The following is a 24049-nucleotide window of genomic DNA, read 5'->3' as shown; positions in this document are numbered from 1 at the left end:
GGTGTCAGTCGCCCAACCGACTGCTATCTTCCATTTTCCCCGAGTCGTCAACGGTATTGGCTGCATTGGGGTGATGACTCGGGCGCCCCGATTTGGAGAAATGAACTAGAAGCACATTCGGAAGAACCCAATTATTCGCACGCGCATGCGAGGTTACGTTGGTGGAGCGTTGGGGACAAACCGTTTGTGTCGAAACGACTCGCTAAAACTTTCTCGTAATATCGAAAGTGACGAATGACGAAACTTTTCTTTTCACTACCGTCAGAGCTAAAATAGAAAAGCTTCGACCTATATCTATACTGTCCCAAATGTCAGACGTTCGGGCAATTAAAAGAAAAGCTGAGCACGTCCTTCGATCGTGCGCCAGAACAAAGTTGATTTAAAACAAGGTGGTACTGCATGTCTTTTTTTAGCAAAGTATCTCACATTGCGCAATTATTAGAAGTAACCCCAGTGATAAATATCACAGCTAGAAAGAAAGTCTAGAGAAGTGATGTCGATCCTTCTGATGTCTGGAAAGAATCTAGGCTGGCACTCTTAGGACCTGTTGCACCAACGCCGCTTAGCGCAAAGCGGAGCTTAGCCGGGAACCTAAGCTAAGTTTCGAGCAGTGTGCTTTTTTTTACAGATAATTATCGACCCACTCCTCCGGGTGGAAGTACGTAGCCCACGTCTCCGTGGCCCCCCTATTCCCGGAAGTGGCTTTCTGAGCCTGTTAGCATACGCAGATGACGGGAATCGTCTCCTTCGTGACGAAGACTAAATTCTGGAAGTACTTTGCGTGTTTTAAGAGTGCTTAGCCGTATCCTGTGCGCAGTGTAAACTACAAAACTCAAAGGTGCTTCTCCCTGGCTCCTTCCAACTTAGCCCCTTCTTGGGAATTGTCAGCGTCTTAGAGCTGAAGATTCCCGGTGTATTCTTTGCCGTTGAGTGTACAGTGTCTCGGAACTGGGACTTAGTAACAAGCATGGCGCATGACAGGGTGAAGTATTCAGCATCATTCGCTTGGTCGTTCCGCGAGAAAGCGTATCTGGTCAAGCAGTGGCATAGCAACTTGTTTTTTTTTTTTTTTTTTGGGGGGGGGGGCAAACCAGATTCCCCTCCCCCCCCCCCCCCAAACGGGCCGGGAGGCGGTGCCCTTGGCATCCCTCGGGCGCCACCAGTCAGTGTTCGCCCTGCCCAGTGGCGGCTGTCTCGGGGAAGGGGGGGGGGGGGGGGGAAGGAAACACATGCCTTGCCTCCCCCCCCCCCCCTCTGAGAACTGGAAGGGGGGCAAGCGCCCCCCCACTTGCCCCTCGGTTGGTTACGCCCATGTGGTCAAGACTGTTCGGTGTGCTAAATCGTGGCACCTTGCACACATCTTTTTGCGAACGCTACTGCAAGTGAGAACGTTGCATAGAGTAATTTTTTTGTTTCTTCTCGAACAAGATGGAGCGCTTTCAGCGGGTTGTGCTGCAGCAATCCGTGAACCATGACAGATGCGAAATTTTCAACGTTACTCTTATTACTCTAAGCCTTGCTCTACGTACAACACTCGGTGTCCTGGCCGACCGGGAACGTCCGACAGGGGTTCTTGCGCTCCACTGGCTCGAACCACTCCGTCTTCACCTTTTTGAATGCACCAACTTCAATGCAGTCATAAAAGCAGACACCTAGACGACATTATGCTGCGGTTGTTGCACATTACCACTACATTCGAGGTTAGCTTGGTGTGGATGACGTGTTGCCGCTCCCAGGGGCACATATTTCGGAGCTGCAGGCACCACTCGGGCCGAGATTGTCTTCAAGAGCCCAACGAAGATGCTGGAGCTCGTGATCCCCTTGGTTACTCGGACCTGAAAGTGACCTTCAAAATGTCGGGCAGAAATTAAGATCTTGAATACAAGACAAGTTTTAAGCCGTTGGGGCGTTTCAAGATCTAGCTCGTGTACCTACTCCTTGTCGGTAAAAACAAGGATACACGTTCTGAGATAGTGTCCCGTCGCGATTCATTTTGGCCGAGAGGTGCACGCACCCTCCGCCTACAAATTCTGATTCAGTTTGATGAAGAAAATTTGTCACTGCAAGCACCAGCGATTGAGCTACGAATACTGACAAGTCATCAATAGGTGTTCAGCGACTCTTTAGAACAGCTCGTTTGCCCCGGTCAATAGCACGGTTTGAAACCTCGTTACGCCTTTGAAAATATTCGTAAACGAGGAACTCTGTATTTATGGGGAATCAAACTTCAACTCATTGTGAGTCTGCAGTGATGTGCGCATTCAAAATGGTGCTCTTAAACTCTCTGGATACAATTGCAGAGACTTTTGCTAAGTATTACAACATGGCGCAGGAGCAAATGTAAATGACGACTTAAGATATGTTTATAATGGTACTTCTTGATTGTTAGCTTGGCGGCAATGTAACCTTTTGTAAATCTTTATGTCAATAGATATTTCGGAAGCACTGATTAGCCAATCGCCTTGTGAGGTTTTGGTCGTCTTCACACTTTACTCATCTAGGTCCTGCAGCGCGATCAGGTATTATAGCGCAGGGCAAAGAAACCTGAAAAAGAAAATCTGAATTTGTGGCACACGCAATCTCGATGGACAAGATTGTTAAAAAAAACAACTTTTTGCCCATTTCAGTTCTAGTACTGTATTCGCTTATTTAATAAATGGGATCTTTTTTGGAGATATAATTGTGAGGTACAGCGAGATGATCTAATAATGCCAGTTATATGGTTATATATATTGTATAAAAACCTCAGGCGCAAATACCTTCGTCTTAATGCCAATCTGCGTGACCCCATTTTTCTATCATATCGATAACTTTCACAAAACTGTCATACTGGACCAGAACAAAAATTGCAGCACGACTCAGAATTTTTTCTAGTGCAACAATTTGGTTTTGCTGAAAACGATCCTAGACGGTGTAGTCGTACTCTACAACTAATTTTACATACGAGAGAAAGGCGAGAATTCTCATAGCGCTAGTTGATTTCTTAAAATTTTGGTTTATATACCCAAGCGCTCTTCCGGCCCTCGCAGCAACGTCGTCAGTATGGGCACTACAAGTGCAGTCTCTTGATAGCCTGAGACCTAGATATTTAACTATTACATTTATTGGTATGGTCTCTACATTCAGGTGATAGAACGTTCCAACTTTCGTTTTCGTTTTACATGTAAAATTAATATGGACACTTTTTTACGTTGAGTTCAATCCTCCATCTTTTACACCCTTGTGCTCTTCGGTTTAGGTAACCTTGCAGCCGTCTAAAAATCTCCTCATCTGTAATGTCCATCTAAACAACATAATTACCTGCGAACGAACGTACTCGTGAATTTCCACCGTCATTACTGTCATTAACAAATATTAAGAACAAATAATAAAAATAACTGTGTGTTAGTATTTGTTCGTGTTTGGCTAGCAGGCAGGGAAGGCAATGGCGCTACTTGTCAAGGGTACAGTGACTTTAAGCTAGCCTTCTCGGCCACCGAACCCCCATCGTTTATAAAGAGACAGAACCACCGGCTGCAGAAACAAGACATCGTTTAACAACTGATTCGATCGCTTTCACTCACGCTTTCTTCTACATCTACTTCTATGTTTCAACTATGATCCTGTGGAACCGCAGTTTGGCAAGAAATATTAAAGTGTTTTCTGAACTAATGAGATTTTAATTGCTATTTACAGCGACGGTAACCTTTGGGCCGCTGTTCTGTATTGCATAGGTTCAGTCAACCGAAGGAAAGTTTAGCCGAAGGAAAGCAATAGTGGTGTGGAAATGCACTTCAAGAGACTCTCAGTGAGTTATCCATTTTTATTACACCTGTACTATTACTGGTCCTTTCAGTAAAAGTAAGCATGTTTCCCAGACTTGAAATATGGCCCTGAAACCGCGGGCGCGCGTCGAGATAGCTTCGGCGATGTGTAAGATATATGGTAAAACGATCTTCGGGAGCGGCAGTAATGGTTATTATGTCTCCTAAAAACGTCTTCTCGTTCTAAGATAAAACGTTGAGGATCGTGTACACGTGCCCTTCGAGTACCTTCCAATGAAGAACAGGTGCACTAACCATGGACCATTTTGCCAAGTTCTTGACCAAATCTGGAAACGAAAAGAGCAATGATTACGCCTAAAGCGATTTCTGTGTGAAGTGCGCAAAATAGTCAGAATGTAAAAAAAAAAAGGCAAGCTACTCAAGGCTAATAAGGTTGCTTTACTTGCGTCAACACATAAAATACATTTTTATAGGCATAAAGCGAAACAAATTGATCAAGACTGTCATAAATTAAGTCACAATTTTAACACGGAGGTTACTGCTAGTAACCTGGTGTTTAACAGAGCTATAAAAAACAAGGTTCGCAAATCAACGATTATTATTGCCAAAAAGCTGGATCACTTTCCAAGTTTCAATAATTAAGCCGTTCGCAAACCAACGATTACTATTGCCAAGAAGATTGATAACTCTTGGTGTTTCAATAATTAAGGCGGACGACATTATCCGATAGCGTGAAAGTCTGCAAGCTCTCACTTTATCCTACACGGTAGAGTTACCCAGGGGCTTAGAATAGACAACCCGCCCGCTGCGACACCGGTTCCATCTGGTGCGCTACATTTGAAGTTTCACACACTCAAGTAAATTAAGTCTCTACCTGATAGACAGTCTTAGGTAGTAACGCGTTACTAGTAACGAGTTACTGTAACTTCGTTACTTTTTTGGTAACTTGTAACTGTAACGAGTTACTTTTTAAAAATTTAACTTGTAACTGTAGTTCTATTACTTTTTTTCTTAGGTAACTATGAAAGTAACGACGTTACTTTTGTCTTTACTTTTCAGTTCTTTGTGAATGATATATCATTGAACGAGCACAATCTAGCTATTCCTTGCACTTTCCAAACTGCCTGTTCCATCGTTTTGAGTGTTAAGTTGGCCTTGCACAAACTTGTAAATGCGTTCTTTCTCGCGATTCATGAACCGAAAATAGCCACGTGTAGATGTGATGAAAAAAAACTTAGTTATATTTATGCACGCGCTTGTACTTTGTGACTGAACACTTACATCTTAGTATCTTGAAACACTATGTTGCGGCTGTTCTTTTTTTTTTCTTTTTTTTGGCGCAAACACTTTTAATCGGGTGAGTCAACCGTGAAATAGCAACGCACACAGAGGGCATTGCGAATGAGTCGTATTTTGATTATCGCCACTAATCCGCACTGCTCATGTATTTTGTTTTGATTTGCACCACACTCCTTCGTGTTGTTAATAGTCGAGGCAAAATTTACTGCTGTTTGCGCGGGGTTTGCTCGTTGCTCTTGTTGCGCGGGCTTCGTTCAGCAAGGGCAGGGACGTGTTCGCCATCAAACGAGGGAAACTTTCAGTCACTAATTTCGAGAAGCAACTGCTGCTATGATACAATATGAAGTAAAGAAACGAATTCTTAATTTTATGCAAAAAACTTGGTGAGCGGCGTTTTCTAGTTTTTCTAAATTTTCCTGTTATAAAAAAGTAACTGAGAAGTAACGTCGTTACTTTTTAAAAGTAACTGTAACTGTAAGGAGTTACTCGTTTGTTAGGATAACTGTAACGGTAACTTCGCTACTTTTTTCTGAAAGTAACTGTAACTGTAATGAATTACTTTTTAAAAGTAACTTACCCAAAACTGCTGATAGATGATTTTTCTCTCCGATAGATTTTTATTTTATCCCTAGGTACTAGCTGATAAACGCTGTGACACATTAGTACCCTCTATTGAAATAGTCAAAACTTTTTTCAATTTCAGATACTTAGTTAAACTTCTTGAGATGCTTAAAAATAAGTTTCTCATACTGTGATGTTTTTGAGCCTCTTTTTAAGTAAGCTATGCATTTATCTCCTTCACACCGTTCTACTTCACGAAAGTGATGCCTCTTTAAAGTGACGCCTTCGAAATCAACCTGCGCTGATTTCAAAGCAGAAGGGTGAGCAATTTAATAAGTTTAATTTTTATTCTGCTCTAGTGGATACAAAATGTGCCTCAGAAATAAAATCACTGCATTTGGGTATTTGTATTAAATCTGCAAATCTGCTTCAAGACTATTAAAGGCAAGAATATTTTCATTAATTCTTTGCCACAAACCTTGTTGAATTGTAAAGCAACACTGCGGGGTGAAAATGCTTTCACTCAGTGATAATGAAGGATATACATTATTCTGGGCTACTATGCAGCGCTCTTGCGTAAAAACAAAATCCAAGGTAGCTTTGAAAAAAAAAACGCTATAACGAAAACGAAAAAAAAAAATATTTCAGCCTTTTTACTCTGGTGAAGAAGGAAGAGCAGCGGAGCTGTAGCTTCTGTTCTCGGCGGTGGCTGTCCAGGCGAGCGATGTGCTCTTCTTTTGCAAGGGAATCTGAAGCGCTCGACGCAGTGGAACTTTCGGCGATAGCGGCCTCGCGGCGGTTGCCGAACCATTCGCGCTGCTGTGCACATCGCCACCCCTCGTGCAGCCCCCGCTTTTTCTTCCTCTGAAGAAAGGTTGCCGCCATCTATGAGCGACGGCGGCAAAAGGTTGTTTGGTTGCCGCCGTCACTCATAGATGGCGGTAGCTGTCTAGAGTTTGGTGACATCATTTTTTTTGCTGGTGGACACAATCCTGGGAAACCTAGCCCTTAACAGCTCAGCTGTAAAAGCTAGCCAAATTATTTAATTAGGTAACATCGCTGACTCTGCTCTATATTCGCTATTATGTCGTTTAGGTTTGCTCCTTCTAGAGGTGAACGTAGTTTCCCAGGTTACTTATTTAAGACTCCGGATACCTTTGCAAAAGACAGCACAAATATGATGGAACACGCAGTAAAGATTGTGTTTCGTAATTTACTTGATGTATTCATCTTCCGAGTGCTTATCATTCAGGCAAAAGAGCCAAATAACTACACTTCGATTCATGCTGCGTCTATTTTTCTCTGCAGGAGAGCTACTGTACAATTCAGAATACGTTGCACAACCAATTAGAGAAAGGCGTCACTCTGCCAGCGCGCAGAACGCGATAATTGCAACGATTTATACAAGCAGATCAAAATTCTTGCCAGAGACCGATGCCATCTGTTATTTCATGCTAGTGAATTGTGAGAAGTTGTACTACTCGAAGTACAGCTTCTCTTCCGAAATGTATAGAAATACTTACAACACACTCAGTTCCGAAAGGACGATATTCGTTGATTCCTGGTGGACAACTATTATTGCACGTTGTTGCAATCGGTATCTAGAACAGTTCAGTAAAGCCGATGAACTTTGATGTTTAACAAACATTAATTTCAACGTGTTTTATAACGTGCATATCTGATGGCATCAATTGCAATTATAATGCACGATGTGATATGACAGCTCTGTTGAGCTAAAATGAGAAAATCCACTCACATATTTTGTCTAACGATATAATACATTTTGAAATAAATAAATACAGGCAAGTTGTGGGACTCAGAACGTCATTCATACTTGAACTGTATTGTAATTGTCTGTGATAAAAAGAATATTTTCACCCTTTGCTTTTGAGCGTTTACATTTCAGCCTTTGCTTTTGAGCGTCCTTTGAGCGTTTACATTAAATATTTGTTCCTTAGCGACCGCTACGATTAATATAAAACAAAGCTAATACAACGTGCAAGTGATAAGGAACAGGTAGAATATCGTAATTTTTACAAAATACGTCTTATTTCCGTAAAGTTCATGACGGGTTTGCGCTGATTCCCATGACTGCCAAAGTAGTCACTTATGAACGCTTATACAAAAATTTACAAGGCACCCAATCCTAAACTAAATTCACTTTAGGCCATTAAAATTAAAATAACTATGATATAAGCCTAAATTGCAAGCAACTAGTTTAGAGTCTAATAAAATTGTAAGCTGTTATATTTTTCTTAGTGAAGTTATTTTATTTAAAGATTTATTGTTAGTAAGCAGCAGCGTTTTAATAGACTGAAAACATTCCGGAACTCTAATAGTATTCCTGACCTGCCGGAAAAGCGAATTTCCCATGCACTTGAAATGGGACTAAGGATCTATGCTGTCTGAACCAATTAAAGAGCATTGCATCGACCTTTATCTTCAAAGTTTTATGATTCATAAAATCCAGTATTTAAAGGGGACTTGAAACGATATCGGGTGTGAATGTTCATGACTTTGCAGAGGCGTACTGGTCCTAGTCTGGCTCAGGCGTACTCGCACGGACCGCCTCTAATTCAAAAGCTTCTTTGTCGCGGTGAAATCGCGAGGATAAAGGGGTACTGTTTATTTCAGTCTTGCCTTCGCAAAGCTCGACGACATAATTGTGGGATCAAAACCACCCGCCCGGCGACTGTCGAGCGCGGCCCATGGATTGGACACGATAACTGCGTGAGCACTCGATTTCGGCTCGTAACATTGAATGAGTCGGCGGGCGCTCGGGTAATGTCTCGTGTCCAACTGCACTGCGGTGATGAGAATAGGGAGTATTCACTGGCGGCCATAGTTGTGTGCGCGAATGCTGAGCGCGTGCTGATGGCCAGCTCCCACAGTTGTTTTGCAACGTGCATTCTGCACCATCAAAAGTGCCGGTCTTAGCAGCTATTGATGTGAGCTCGCTCTGAGCATGCGCTGTAAACTGCACCCACAAATATGGCGTGTTGTGAATACTCCCTATAGTACGCTTGGAGCTCAGCACGCGTTTTCTACTTTGCCAACCCCAGCGCGTAGCTGTGATTAACGTTGACGGCATAGAATAGGCGCCGGGCCGCGTGGCCCGGCGCCTATTCTACGTTATTTTGCTGCATCCCTTTCTTTCATTTGCTGCATCCCTTTCGGAGCAAAGTTGAAAGCCATAGTAAGTTTCCAAAACTTTCTTGAATTAATTTCTAAGCTGTATATATTTTTTAGAAGGCTGTAGTTTTTTAGTGAAAAGCTACAGAAACAGCATCTTGGAGAAGGCAAAAAATCGGTTGACTTTTTTATTACAAAGTGGGCCAATATTTAAAAGAAAGTCAATAGAAAAGCCAGAGAAAGGCAGATGAAAAGCTATTGATATTATATATCATCTGATATTTTTTTCAAAGGCGTTTCAACAGAATAAGAACATGTTTTTTTTTTGTAAAGGATGAACGAGGCTCATATTTATCGAATTTGTTTGGCTACCGCTAAGCCTAGAAGTAAAAACTATGGCAAGTTTGTTCCGTTAGTAGCGTTAGAGACTGATACTAAGAAGTATGTAGCGAAAGTAGAAACATAGTTTCAAGAACCCTTTAAGGTGCCATCGTTTAAAATTATTTAAATAAGAATAAACCGTCACTTTAGAGAGTGAAGAACCATTATTTGTTTTTAAATTCCCTCTTATATTAACCTGGTAAAATAAATTGCTGTCCAGGTTTTGTTACGTCCGGTCACTTGATATCACATTTCCCGTTAACTTGAGCGAGAAACTGAATTGTTCTATAGCTCACGTAATGTCAGGTCACGTTGCATAAAATTTAACTCTGAATAATTCGGGAAAATTGAATTGGTGTATAGGTAATGTTACATTAATTTTTTCCGCTGTATATATAGTGAGAAAAATGAGTGCATTTATTTATTTATTTCAATACCGTCAGGGCCCACGGCATTACAGAGAAGAGTGGGTGGTAGTAAACAAAAAAAAAATACAATGACTAACCTAAACGCAAAGCACATATTAGTTATGAACAATAGAAATTAGTCACTGCAGTTTTAAACAAATCATCTGCCTGGATTATGGCGATGGAGGTGGAAAGGTGGTTGCAATCCAAAAAACTTTGGGAATGAAAGATTGTTGAAATATGTTCGTGCAACATAGCTCGTACACTTACTTTATGAGGGTGGTCAAGACGGGATGAAACATAGAATGATCGTGCGAGGAGACGTTGACTAAGGAATGAGGTAGTGTGAATTGTTTTATGGAAGAGGCACAAACGGGCTATCTTTCGGTATGAGCAACACTAGGCAAAGATAAGTTAGATTTCATAAAGGTGACATTTGCAGTGAGTTGCTAATTACTGAGGATAAAACTAGCGGAAAGATTTTGAACATCTCCTTGGGGGCTAACCAAATTTAAAAGGCTCAAGTCCCAGATAGACGAGGCGTATTCAAGCTTTGACCGCACACGTGTTTTGTAAAGAGTTAATTTTAAAGAGGAGAGGGCTAAAGAAAAATTGCTTTATTTATTTATTTATTTCATAATACCTCGAAGGCCCCATTACAGGGCATTACACAAAGGATGGGAAAATAAAAGTTTCAATATAAAAAAAGTAATTCAAATTCGTAAGCTACGACAGAAGGAATAGGGAACTAAACATATGAATATATAAACGTAGTAATACAAACCCGTGAGCAGCGATAACAAAATAATAAATAAATACAAAAAAAAAAAAATTAAGGACACGTTATTAACAAGCTAAGACTCAGCATCGTTTACACAGTGATCTAAATGTTCACTATAGTAGCTTTTTAAATACGTCCGCATTGTTAGTTGTTGTGGAGAAAAGAACGACAGAATGCTTTGGGGGTCTGGCACGGACTGGCCGCGCGTTTAAAACCCTCGCGCGTGATCCGCGACTGACCCGCGGGTCGGAGCTCGCTGCTCGAGCTCCGTATTGCGGCCTTTGTTGGGGGCTGCTGCGGTTGTAACTATGTTATCAGGTAAAGCCTTTCATTCTAATATTGTTAAAGGGAGAAGGGAATTGGCGCAGGAGGTGGTGGAGGCAAATATGGGCTCTATTTTACAGCTGTTGTCTAGTTTTGGGAAAAACGAGATGGGACGTGGAAGTAAAACTTTTCTAAGCGTAGCTTTCAGGTGGTAGTGCTTGTAGAACTGAGTAGATCGAGATATCTTCCACCTTAAAGCGAGCTAAGGAATATTCGCTCGCTCTCGCAGACCAGTGACACTAGTGTAAAAAGAATAATCAGAAAAGATAAATCTTAGACCTCTGTTTTGCACACTTTCTAGTTCTCGTTTAAGGTAGTTTTGCCACGGGGACCTAACGGATGCAGCGTACTCTAGCGTTGGGCGGACTAAATTTCGGTACGCGATCTGTTTCCCTTTAGGGGGGGGGGGGGGGGGGGGAGGGGGGGGGGCGAGTCTTAAGTTCCTTTGTAGAAAACCCAGTGTGCTATTTGCCTTACGATTACGTGATTAATATGAGTGACCCATATTAAATCGCTTGTTATATGAAGACCAAGATATTTGTCAGGTAAAGCACTACTGAGTACTGTGTCGTTAATATTGTAGGTGTAGGAGGATAGTGATAAAATACAAGAAAAGGCTAGCACCTCCCATACATCTAAGTACAGGGACATCTTCCACTTCTCACAACAATGAGCAAAGGATGATAAGTCGGTTTGCAGGGATGAATGATCGTCAGTACTCGTGATTGTGTGATAAATTACGTAGTCCTCTACGAAAAAGCGGATGGTGGAAGAGACACAGAGAGGGAGATCATTAATCCAGACTAGAAAAAGAAGTGGTCTGAGTACGCTACCTTGAGGGACGCCCGATGTTACGTTAGATCGAGATGTCTCTGAGTTATTTGCGACGGTGTCTTGGAAGGGACTAGAGAGAAAATTCGATATCCCTGAGATGATAAGAGGATCAATTTTAAAATTTTGAAGTTTGGTTAAAATCGATTATGAGGTGCCCTATTGAAGGCTTTAGCAAAGTCAAGAAAGATGGCATCGACTTGCTTTTTATGTTCAAGGTTAGAGTGAATGTTACGTACAAATTCTAGGAGTACCGTTTCACATGATAGTCCTTTCCTAAATCCATATTGATTAACGTTGAGATGATTACTGGACTCGATATATTTTATGACATTTGAAAATATAATGTGTTCAATCATTTTCTACTAAATTACAAATAGCGCTAAGACAAGGACAGACGAAAAAGTGGGCAGGACAGGTGCTAACTCACAACTGACGGTTTTATATACAACGATAAAGAAGAAGGTGAAGGAAGTGTCTGGTGTTGAAAAAAGAAGAAATAAGTCGATTTCTAGCCGGGGCGCTCTAAGAAGATTGTTAGACTAAAAAGACTAAAGCAGAGTAGAACGCAACAAAAATAATAAAAATGAAACAAAGGTAAAAAGTTTGAACTATATACAATAATATTTTGAAGGGTTAGAAAATCGAAGAAGGGTTAGAAGAAAAATAAAAATTTTTCGTCTGTCCTTGTCTTAGCGCTATTCGTAATTTAGTATGTAGAACCAACTAGCCCGCCAGAATATTTCAATGATTTTGGATAGTATACTAATGAACGGTATGGGACGATAATTTAGAGGTGAATTACTGTCTCCGGACTTATGTATAGGGATGACAAGGGAGATTTTCTAGTCAAGGAGAATGTAACCAGAAGCAAGGGATTCACGGAAAATGTCAGACAGGAAGAGGGACGATATGTGTTTAGTGTTGAAGAGAATATTGGAATCGATGAGGCCATCCCCTGTACTTGAGGTAATTTTCTGATTTTCGATGGTTTTTAAACACCGAACGGGTTGATAGTAATCGGTGCCATTTGTGGCTGATTAGGAATATAAAGCTCCGGAACAGTATTAAAGTTATTGTTAGTAAATACAGAAAAAAATAATTATTTAGGCAATCAGCACACTATTTGTCGGTTAAAGCCAGTCCTTCGGTGTTATTGAAGCGAGAGGGGTTAGAGCTTTAGGATTGATCATATTCTAGAACTGTTTCGAATTACCGGGCAATACTTTTAATAGGTCGTTTTCATAAAAATCTGATTTAGCTTTTGCTATTTCTTGTCTGTATAATTTTTCACATTCTTCATATTTATTTTGTGCCTCCTTATTGGCGGGTGATAGCTTAACTCTTTTAAATAACCTCTTCTATTTGTTGCCTATTCTCTTAATTGGTTTAGTAAACCATGGGTTGTGTCCTTCGGTTTTCATATTAACCAGAGGTACATATTTCCGGGCTAAAAATTATAACTTGTTCTTAAATTGGATCCAGTTTTGCTTTGCTGTGCGCAAGCGAAATGTTCCACGAAATAGTTTATAAAATATTTCCAAATCTGTGTTACTTGAATCGTAGTCAGCGGTATTGTATACTGATCTATAATTTGTTCCTGATGAAGGCATTTGAGTTTAATAAGAAAGGAACAATTAAAATGTGCTATGAGGTGACCCCCGAGGCCAGGAAGTAATGAAAAGTTATTAATAATACTAGGATCTGTAGAAAGACAAAGGTCCAGTATATTACCGCTCTGAGCAGTAATTCTTGTTTCTTGAATAATGAGCTGGTTGAGGTTGAAATCTAAACACATACCCATAAATGGTTTGTTAAGGTAGTAGCAGGGAGAAACTAAATGATTACGAGACACTCTCATTACTTTGCAGTTAGTTGTGTTAAGCTCGCTATTGCCACGCGCGTCGACGCGCGAGCCAGTGCGTGGCCGAGTGGTTACCGCTCTTGACTTCCGTGCGCTGGCCCAGGGTTCGATTCCTGGGAGCACCGCGTCTTCTATTTCTCGTAATTTCTATAACCGTGTTGCTTGTTCTAAGTTAGGATGTTCTACGCGACGAATCTTCTAGGCCGATTGTTCCAAAAGTCCACGCGTGTACAAAAAGGAACCCGCGTGGCGAGCCGGAGTCAGTCTCGCCCCAGCGCTCCATCCTGCGGTTCGCCGACACCGACGCCCGAATCTTCTGTTCCCTTTTTGTTTTGGGCACAAGTTCACACCATTAAACGTTTAGTATCTTCAGTTATCATCGCCTCATCAATTGTCATTCGTGACATTTTGGTGGAGGTGCGGGGTATTGCATTCTATGCCCGTTGAACGTACCCCTTCGAAAACATACCGGCCAAGCGACGTGCTCAGCCCCCGAAGGCTACCCTTCGCCGAAGAAGCCGAAGTCCGAACAAGCCGTCGTATCAGAGGTCAGTTCCCCGAATTGGGTCTCGTGCCCGAGAACCGGAGGAAGAAGATACCGACAATGACCACCCTACCCGTCGCTGCGCGTACGCCCGGGTCCTTCCATGGTGAGCCCTATGAAGATGTCGAGGGCTGGCTACAACACTATGAGTGAGTGGCCCAGCACGACGGACGGACAGACAAACAGCGCCTTCAGAGTCTTTACTTCGCGCTCGAAGGAACGGCCAGGCACTGGTTTGAGAATCACGAGACTTCATTTACCTCATCAACCGCCTGCAAGGATGCGCTGAGAGGGATGTTTACCAACCAATATTGACGGGAGAGGGCCGAGTACCTTCTTTGAATGAGGACCCAGGGTGCAAACGAGACCATAACCAGTTTCGTCGAGGATGCCCTGCACCTGGTCGCTCGCGCCGACGCTAAAGCCAACCGACGGAAAGAAGCTTCGGATCCTAATGCGAGGTGTTAGTGATGACATCTTCGGAGGCCTCGTCCGCAACCCGCCGACCACTGTCGAAGCCTTCGTCCCGGAGGCAACCAACATCGAGCGCGCCCTCCAAGCACACGCTTCCCACTACCAGCGACATCCAGGCGTCGCTGCACCCACGCTGCTCAAAGCGGAAATACTCCGGGTACTCCGGACATCCGGGAAATTATTCGGGAGGTCGTCCGGGAGGAACTGCAAATGTTGCTGCCAACCGCCAGTCGTCCACCAACCCTTTCCATCGCCGAGGCTGTCGGAGAAGGAGTGCATCGGGCGCTCTAAACCGGAGGTTCCCGTCACCACGGTGGCACCGGAGGAACCGACGCTGAGCTACGCCGCCATGGGCCGACGACCGCCGCAAGCTCGTCGAGAAGCCACGACGTCACCCCGAAGAGACGCCCTAACGCTGCAGTACTCCCGACGACAGGAAGATCAGGCGCACGTTCACCCAGAGCAACCTGCGCCGAGGAAGACAAACGTCTGGAGGACGGCCGACCGACGCCCGCTGTGTTACCACTGCGGAGAAGCTGACCATGTGTACTGCCGATGCCCATACCGACGACTCGGGCTGTCCGGGTTCCACCCAAATGACCCGCGCCCCCGCTATGGTGAACGCCCTCGGGAGGTCGACGAGTACCTGCGACGACCTCAGTCCCCCGAGCCTCCGTCACGCCGAGAGTTCCGGCCGCTTTCGCCACGACGTCCAGCTTCGCCGATGCACCGACCCCGACGTGAAAGCCTGTCGCCCCTCGCTCATCGCCGGAGAAACCAGGCGCGGCAACCCCTGGAGGTAGAGTTGCCGAAATCGACCGACGCCAAGATCCTCCACGAACGTCAGGAGGCCCCCAATTGAACGCTACCAGAGACCGAAACGACGCTCCTGCAACGGTGTCTAACAACCTAAACATCGTCATCGACGGTCACGACGCATCAGCACTCGTGGATACCGAAGCAGACTACTCAGTCTTGAGTAGGAGGCTCTCCCGCCGCCTTCGAAAAGTCACGACGCCGTGGGATGGACCTGAAATACGAACCGCCAGAGGGCACCTCATCACACCAGTCGGGAGATGCACTGCTCGCGTCGAAATCCACGGTAAGACGTGCCCTGTCAAGTTCATCATTCTGCAAGACTGTTCGAGGGACGCTATCCTCGCAATGGACTTTCTCTGCAAGTATGGCGCCGTCATCAACCTCAGAGCAAACCAGCTGATGTTGCGAAAGCCTGTTTTGCCGCCGGTGGAGACGAACACGACGTCAACCCCGATCCGAGTTATCGCCCACTATGTGAACCTACCGACGGGGTCGAGTGTTTTCGTCACCGTCATAACCGACGCAGTCATGCACGGTGAAGCTCTTCTGGAACGAAGCGTCCAACTGCTTCTTGAGAAAGAAATTGGCGTCGCACGAGGCGTAACGGATCTCTAAGGAGGACGTAAAACTGTTCTTGTGACAAACTTCGGGGAGGAGCCGCAGCACCTAAAAAAGGGTACCACCGTGGGCCACATTGAGGAGCTTCAGCCGCCAGCCGTGGTCCCCGCCATCTCCGTAGAAATTTCGTCGTAACAGCAGAACAGCAAGTCGCCACCGCCGCTCGACATCGACCCTGAGCTCCCAGCTCCTAAGTGCCGGCAACTGGTTGATCTCCTCGCCGAATACAGTGACTGGTTTGCACGTCGTCGAAAGTTCGCCAAACACCAATTGCAAAATATCGCATTATTACCGACGACGACGTGCTCCCTGTCCACCAGCCATCGTATCAAGTCTCCTTAAAGGAAAGGAAGGCGATTCAAGATCAAGTCCAGGAAATGATCAACGACGACATCATTGAACCCTCAAAAAGTCCATGGGTTTCCGCAGTTGTCCTTGTAAAGAAGAAGGTCGGAACCCTGCGGTTCTGCGAGTACTATCTTCGACTGAATGATGTGACGAAGAAGGACGTCTATCCGATCTCTTTTATCGACGATACGTTAGACTGTTTGCGCGTCTCCCGATATTTTTCGTCGATGGACCTGAAGAGTGGTTACTGGCATATTGAAGTTGACGAACGCGACCGGGAGAAAACTGCCTTCGTCACTCCCGACGGACTGTACGAATTCAAAGTGATGCCGTTCGGACTTTGTACAGCACCAACCACCTTCCAGCGCTTCATGGACACCGTGCTGGCAGGTCTGAAATGGCAGAGCTGCCTGTGAATCCCGGGAAAATACCTCGACGATGTCGTGGTATTTTCACGGGATTTTGACGAACACCTGAGACGAATTCAAGCCGTGCTTAAAGCCATCAAGACCGCCGGCCCGTGACTCAAGCCAACAAAGTATCGAACCGCCTATGGTGAACTCACGTTCCTTGGCCACGTCGTGAACAACAAAAGCGTTCTCCCTGATCCCGAGAAGACTAGCGCCGTAGCTGCATTTATGCCGCCGTCTGACAAGAAGGCCATGAGAAGATTCCTCGGACTCTGTGCCTACTACCGACGATTTGTTCGGGAGTTCGCAAAGCTATCCGCACCGCTGACGCACCTCACGAAAGACGCCGTAAAGTTCGTATGGAGAGAAGAACACCAGCGGTCATTCGATGAGCTGAAACAGAGACTCCAGACGCTCCCGATTCTTGGCCATTTTGACCAGTTCGCTGAAACAGAGATCTACACGGACACCAGTAGCACCGGACTTGGCGCGGTGCTAGTTTAAAGGCGGGACGGGGCAAAGCGAGTCATCGCATACGCGAGTCGGACGCTGTGTAAGGTGAAGAGAAACTACACAAAAACTGAAAAGGAGTGCCTTGCTGTCGTCTGGGCAATAAAAAAGTTTCGCCCATATGGAAGTCCTTTCCGTGTGGTCACGGACCACCACTCGCTCTGCTGGCTCGCGAATCTGAAAGACCCCTCCGGACGCCTCGCCCGGTGGAGCCTACGACTGTAGGAGTTCGTCCGGCCGGCCGGAAGCACAATGACGCCGACTGCCTGTCAAGAGCTCCTGTCGTGGCCGGTCCTGCCTGTATGGAAGACGACGATAATGAGTGTTTCCTCGGCTCTTCGGACGTCAGCGACATGGCAGCACCCCAACTAGGCGGCCCTGAACTGCGAGCGCTCATCGAGCACTTAGAGGGACAAGCGAGTACGGTTCCCCGTGCTTTCTTAAAGGGGCCCTGCAATCATATTTAAGCATCTACCTTCTTTGCGGTTTCCACGTCTCTTGTGGTTCGGGCAAGCCAGCGGGCACGGAGAGAGTAATTAAATATCAGTGCGTCATGTTTTAACCGAATAACGCGGAAACCTCCTCCCCTGACGGGGGCGACCCGCGGTACCGAAAGCGCGCGATATGGGACGTCCTTGGTCGTGGGCTTACTACTGGTTAGAGCCGCTAACAGCTTGTTTTTAGTCGAAATACAAAATATAAGTGGCGCGAACCGTTTCAGTTATGTATAAAAGTAGTTTTTGTTCAGTATTTTAGATCACAAAAGAAACAAATGCAGTTTATAAAGTAAGGAAACAAGAAATGACCCGTCGACATACCTACCACCAAGCGGTAAAAAAGGCGGCGGATACTAGAAAGGAGTAGTAGGATCAGGCGCCAACACGGAAAGGTACCAGATGTACGCGGCGGCGCTGCGGTTGTAGGGAATGGAGGATCCAACCGGCTCCGAGCGTTCCGAAGGCCTTCGGCGAGCAGCTTTGTCTGGCGGTTTGGCCGTTTCGCGGTATGGCAGCGCGAAGTGGCTCCCATTCTGAACTGACCTTTACCCCGCGTTTGCTGTCGTTTGTGGCCAGTGAAGTGTCATGCCGAATAAGTGTTTAATCGCGCAGCAAATGCGCAAGGTGAGCCGCCCTGGCTGCCCGCTGCATGCAGCCTATCCAAACATGCTTTAGTGGCGCCCTCTCGCGCCGTCGACACGGAGTACGCAGCCGTGAGCGCTTGCGTAGCTCACTACCCCTCCTCTAGTTCACGGCCACTCAAGCAACGAGGGCGTCATGAAGGAGGTTATTTTTTGCTTGTTTTTGTAATTTTAATTTTCCTATAACTTTTAAAATAAAGCGAAATTCGAGAAAAGGAAAGTTTCATTAAGTTACTACGACGGAAGTCGTCCACGTCGGGCGCCTCAAGCCGTACTACGCGCGATAAGACTGTGAACTGTGATCTTGTGCAACGCTTGATAGGATTGTGTTCTGCCAGCTTCCGTATTTTCCCATTCTTTTGTTTGTCTTGCTCTGTTCTGTTGCCTTTCATGTGGCATCGAGACGATGCCTTTTTAAAGGGGGGGGGAGAGTAATGCCACGCGCGTCGACAAGCGAGCGCGTGCGTGGCCGACACACGTGGCAGGCGATTTAAGAGAACAAGCAGAAAGGTGGTGCAATGGTGATATGTGAATGTTTAGCAGAACCACAGTCTGTAATGTGTTTTGCTCGCGAAGCTGTGGTATGTACTTCAAGTATCACATTGCGCTCCAACCAGTATTCAAAAAATGCACAGGGTCTTCGCAGTGTTTATCTGGAAAAGTGTGGCGGTACCAATGCGTCGAGACGATCTTTTTCGACGAGTCTCACAAGGTCGACCAAGGCGGGCGCACATTTTTATTGGACAGATTGCCTCACGTTTCCTTTGTTTGAGGGACCAGAAAAACCCATTTCTTCAGGTCAGGTTACAGACAAGACTGGCGGCGCGTTTGCCAACCTTCATTGTCTCTTCACGAATTGGTCCACCTGCAAAAATGGCTGGCTTTGTGTGAGCGCTTTTGAATTTTTGACGGTGCGGTACTCGCTCTAGTACCTGTCTACAGTAACCCGCCAAAAACTGTCGCGTGATCTCCTTGAGAGTCTTTTTCCTGTACCGCTGTACTGGACAGTGTATGCGGATGGGCAAGCTCAGGATGTCCTAGTCCGCGTTAAAAAGATGATCATACCCCTTGCTTCTGAATCTTTCTTTTTTCGACTGCACAGCGCCACATTCCCTGTTCAAGTGTGGATGGGAGAAAGGGGTATAACGGTGCCATGGGGTGTTAATTGCCTGCTATGCAAACAACGAGAAACAACTGAGCATGTGTTCATTGATTGTTGGGATGCGGTCTTTATGTGGGTTAAGGCACTCAACGCACTTTGAAGAAAGAATTGTGTATAACTGCGCAGTCCATTCGTGTCTGCCTGTGGACGCGAATCACGGCGTACCCTATTATATGGTAATGGTTTTGGCCCTGTTAGGTCTTTGGAAATCACGAATGATGGTACACCGTGCTATGCCCAACCCGGAAACTGCACCCATGTGTTTCACTGATCTCGTGACCCAAGTGAAGACTCTATACGATATGAATGGGAATGATGCGCCAGAATGGGCACCTGTATTAGAAAAAAAACAGTCCCACATTAAATATTTTTAATCGACGGCTGCCCAAAGGACCCGGGTAATCTGTTTTTATGTACAAAATAAAAAAAAAAAAGCGCGTGCGTGACCGTTAGGTTACCGCACTTGACTCTCGTGCGGTAGCCCAGGGTTCAATTCCTGGGAGTGCCGCGCCTTTTATTTTCTCTCAATTTAGATTTCTCGTAATTTCGAGAACCGTGTTGCTTGTTCTAGGTAAGAATCTTCTACGCGACGAATCTTCTAGGCCGATTGTTCCAGAAGTCCGCGCGTATACAAAAGAGACTCCGCGTGGCGAGTCGGAGTCAGTCTCTCCCCAGGGCTCGATCCTGCAGTTTCGCCGACATCGACGCCCGCGACGCTCTGCTATTTTCTTCTGTTTCCTTTTTGATTTGGGCACAAGTTCGCCCCATTAAACGTCTAGTTTATTCAGTTATTATCGCCTCATCAATGGTCATTCGTGATAATATGCCAAGTTTCACACCAATCAGGAATCACGTTTATGTCTCTCAGGAGCTTGATAACATCAGAATCATAATGAATTTAATGATGAATGGCACAATCATTGGCAAAAAGGTTAATTGAGAGAGAAATATTATTCGGCAGGTCATTACTGAAGATTAAAAACAGAAGTGAACCTAGTACAAATCCCTGAGGCAAGCCGGAGGTCACTGACGCGAGCGGAGATGTATGGTTATTTGCGGTAACGAAAACGAGTAAGAAAGCACTTGATCCAAGTCATAACATTAGCATCAATTTTAAGGTTCTGTAGTTTCAACAAAAGCAACTCGGTGTGAGACTGTACCGAACACCTTCGAGAAGTCCAAAAAATACGCAGTCTATCTGGAACTTTTTATCAGGAACGGATTGCGATTCGTCAGTAAATATCTGAAGCTGGGTTTCGCAGGAAAATGAATTTCAGAATCCATGTTGAGCCCCTTTGAAAAACATGTTACACTTCAAAAATAACAAGCTGAGAATAAATGACATGTTCAAGTATTTAGATGGTATGTTAGAGGGTGAAATTGGTTTATAGTTGTTTGGGGAATGTCTATCACCTCATTTGTGCAACCGAACCACCTTCCTAACTTTCCAACCGTCTGGGAGGATACGGAGATCTAGCAGTTGTGTGAATATTTTTGACAGTATAATGGAAAATATACACTTTTTTTGTTTTAAACTTGGAGTTAATATTATTGACACCAGGACTGGATGATATATAAAGGTAATCGATTATTCAAACAATGCCAATGGGATGAGTTTCGAAATGTTTCATGGGCATGAAGTTGTGCTGAGGTGATGAACAAGCTGACATGTTTCTTACACTGCAAAAATATTTAACAAAAACCTCGTTTACATTTCTAGCACAGTTTTCATTAAATATAACACCATCATTCACCTTGATTAAAATTTCGTTTGAATTGTTCTTACCGATAATGTTCCAAAACTGTTTAGGATTAGTAGACAACACATTCCGCAAAGTCGGATTAAAACACACAAGCTTCACATCCTGAAAAGCAGATTAGTAAGCATAATATGCGTTCCGATAAGCCTCCCAACGTTCGAGTAGCCTGTGGCATTTGCAGAGCGAAAAAATATGTTTTTGTGTTTTTTGTTAGAAAGCCGTTTTAATGTCACATTAAACCATGGTGAATGAGTGTGTGATCTGATCGGACGGAGGGGAATGAATTTGTCCGTGAGCAGCGCCACTTGGCTCTTAAATAACGTCCAGTTTATTAAGGGTGCGTCTCGAAAAGGTAATTATAAAGTCACATAGAGAAATGGCTAAGTGGTTATTAATAGCTTCAAAGTTCGCTTTGCTACAGTCGCGAACGTGTTTAGTCAATTTAATGAGTTGTGCTAAGGAACAGTTAGAGATATGTGTAAAGAACTCGGATCACTGAGGCCTGGTAGATGAGATACTAAAGAAACAAGATCCGGTGCATTACTTTTAGCGACATCAAGGAAAATGGCTGACGAAGCTGTGACTCGTGTGGGTTCAGTGACGAGTTGTAAACTATTGAAATCGGCGCACAAGCTTAAGAAATTGAAACACTCAAAGGAATGACAACTGAGAGAAGGTCACGTATCGGACCAATCAATATTCGGACATTTGAAATCGCTTAACAAAATATTTGGGAATCCAGGAATCTTGCAGTAACCCTGTTTAGTGCATCATCTAAGTCATTGAGAAAGCCAGTGGAATAGTTAGATGGTCTATAACAAGCACAGAGAACAATTGTATATTCCCCGCTTGGAAGCAAACACAGATAAACTCAAACACAGTAACAATATTTACATAAAATGATTCAATATTCTCGTTAATTCCAATCAATACTCCTCCTCGTGATCTATACTCCCTGTCGTATTGGTAAAAATTAAACCTTTTTTCGCAAGCAAATATTTAATTGTCACGGATTCGAGACGAAATTCAAGTTCCAGTTAGTACTACGATATCAGACGAAGAATAGTCAATAGTCGCACACAGTTCATCACGCTTGTTCATGACAGTTCTTACATTGGCGAAAAAACAATGAAACGTTATGAAATGATTGACTAAGATTTCTTTGACTTTAACTATTTATGGGTTCCTATGGTGAGCGAGCAGAAGGCACTTATTCAGCAGCCGCGCTATTATCAGCATTTGCTGATAAATGCGCAGTAGAGATCACATAATGCCAAGTCACGTGGCATCATTTTCTCCGCCGACTTTTGAGGGGAAACTTAATTAGTCCATAGATAACGGGACGTCAGGTTACTTGACATCAATAGACATAAGTTACCTAACCAGCAAATTAGTTTCTCCGACAAATTTAGCAGGAAATTGCCCGGACTCACGTGCAGACGGCCAAAAGTTTGTGCTTGGGGTAGATAAAAAAAATTTAATTCTTTAATACACAAACTTAAAAGCTCTAAAATGTCTTCGGCTTTTAATGCGCACCCTGTAAAAATTAGTCAATTTACAAACTCAAATATAAACATGGAGAATCTTATCCTCGGTGTCTGAAGGTATGTGATGACTTTCTCTGTTTCATATTCGACAAATGACAGCAGGTGTCTCCGTTTTAAATCACAGCATATTTCAAAGCACAGTATATCTACATCAATACTCACGTTTTCACTGATATATACATCCTGTTTGTGGCATCTTGAAATAGACGGGGTCGTTGGAGTCAGGCGCGGTGGAATCGGGGGACCTGTCAAAGTGGAAAATGTTTCAAGAAACGCGCTCTACATTCAAAAGTATGAAAAGGATTGCGCAACAAGGACATTTTTCGCGGCCTCTTTTCATACAGCTACTCAGTGTTTTTCTTTAACAGTGCCAGTGTCATTTCGTTAAGCACGGGTTACCTGGAACTACTTGAGTAATGCGGATTCTTGGGCGAGTTGGTACTGAAACTTGGAGAACATAATAGCGCTTCACGACAGGGACGAAGGGTAGGAACAAGACAACACAATGCGCTAACTTCAACTGGTTTAATCGTCAGAAAATCAAAGGTATAAATACTCTGCATCATCGCGCCATTCAACCAATCCCAAGCCACGCCACTGATCGCAAAACTGTATCTCTTTGTCTGCCAAATCGATCGACGCCACGCTGACACATCGATCCCCGTAGTTTCTTATCAGGTCCGCCTCTATAATTTCCCTTACCGTCTTATCTCTATGTTTTCTAATGACAGTGCACAAATTAAATTCAGGTTTGCACCCACAGTCATGGCAGTGCATGGACAAATGACCGTCACGCTGTCCGCTCACTTTTAGGTTGTGCTCGCGCAATCTGTCATTCAGACATCTTCCCGTCTGTCCAACGTACTTTTTACCGCACGTCAGCGGGATCTCATAAACGACGCCTTCTGCGCAATCTACAAACGGGCTGCGATGCTTCTTCACGCAGCCAACCGGTGGTTTGCGGTAAGGGTCCGTCATTTTGCACAACTTGGCAAGTTTTTCGGGTGCAGAAAAAACCACCCGAGCGTTTAGGCGGTTTGCTATCCTTTTGAGATTGTGTGCCGTTTTGTGCATGTAAGGCACAACCGCCACTCTTTGTTTCTTTTGGGCCACATCCTGGTCTGGACTCGCTACTACTCGTAGCTTCTTTAAAACCTTTTCTGCAACCGACACCAGGAGCGTTCCCGGGAAACCGGCAGCCACCAAGCGTTCTGACTGCTCCTTCAGACCTGAAGGCATCGCATGATGACACGACCTTCTGATGGCGTTCACAAAGCACAAATTTACAATTCCTCTCCTGACAAGTTTTGAATGGGATGAATTAAAAGGCAACAGGGGCTTATTTGCTCTTGGTTGGTATTTCCAACACACATGT

At 44.5% G+C, this 24049-nt stretch overlaps 1 protein-coding gene across 1 annotated transcript in view; it reads right to left on the bottom strand.

Annotated features, from left to right (window-relative positions):
* Positions 1-3967: 3967 nt before the first annotated feature.
* The window catches only part of LOC115322454, a 36434-nt gene continuing 16352 nt past the window's right edge, over positions 3968-24049 (bottom strand). The window contains exons 7-9 of the mRNA XM_029982808.3: positions 22837-22919; positions 7148-7225; positions 3968-4090 (exon numbers count right to left, since the gene is read on the bottom strand). Coding sequence (XP_029838668.3) covers positions 3968-4090; positions 7148-7225; positions 22837-22919 — 284 coding nt within the window. The remainder of the gene's footprint in view (positions 4091-7147; positions 7226-22836; positions 22920-24049) is intronic.

The sequence above is a fragment of the Ixodes scapularis genome, unplaced genomic scaffold (assembly GCF_016920785.2).
Source record: "Ixodes scapularis isolate PalLabHiFi unplaced genomic scaffold, ASM1692078v2 PGA_scaffold1__304_contigs__length_218370807, whole genome shotgun sequence".
Classification (NCBI taxonomy): Eukaryota; Metazoa; Arthropoda; class Arachnida; order Ixodida; family Ixodidae; genus Ixodes; species Ixodes scapularis.
The sequence above is the reverse complement of the archived record's forward strand: the minus strand, read 5'-3'. Positions and strand labels throughout refer to the sequence as shown.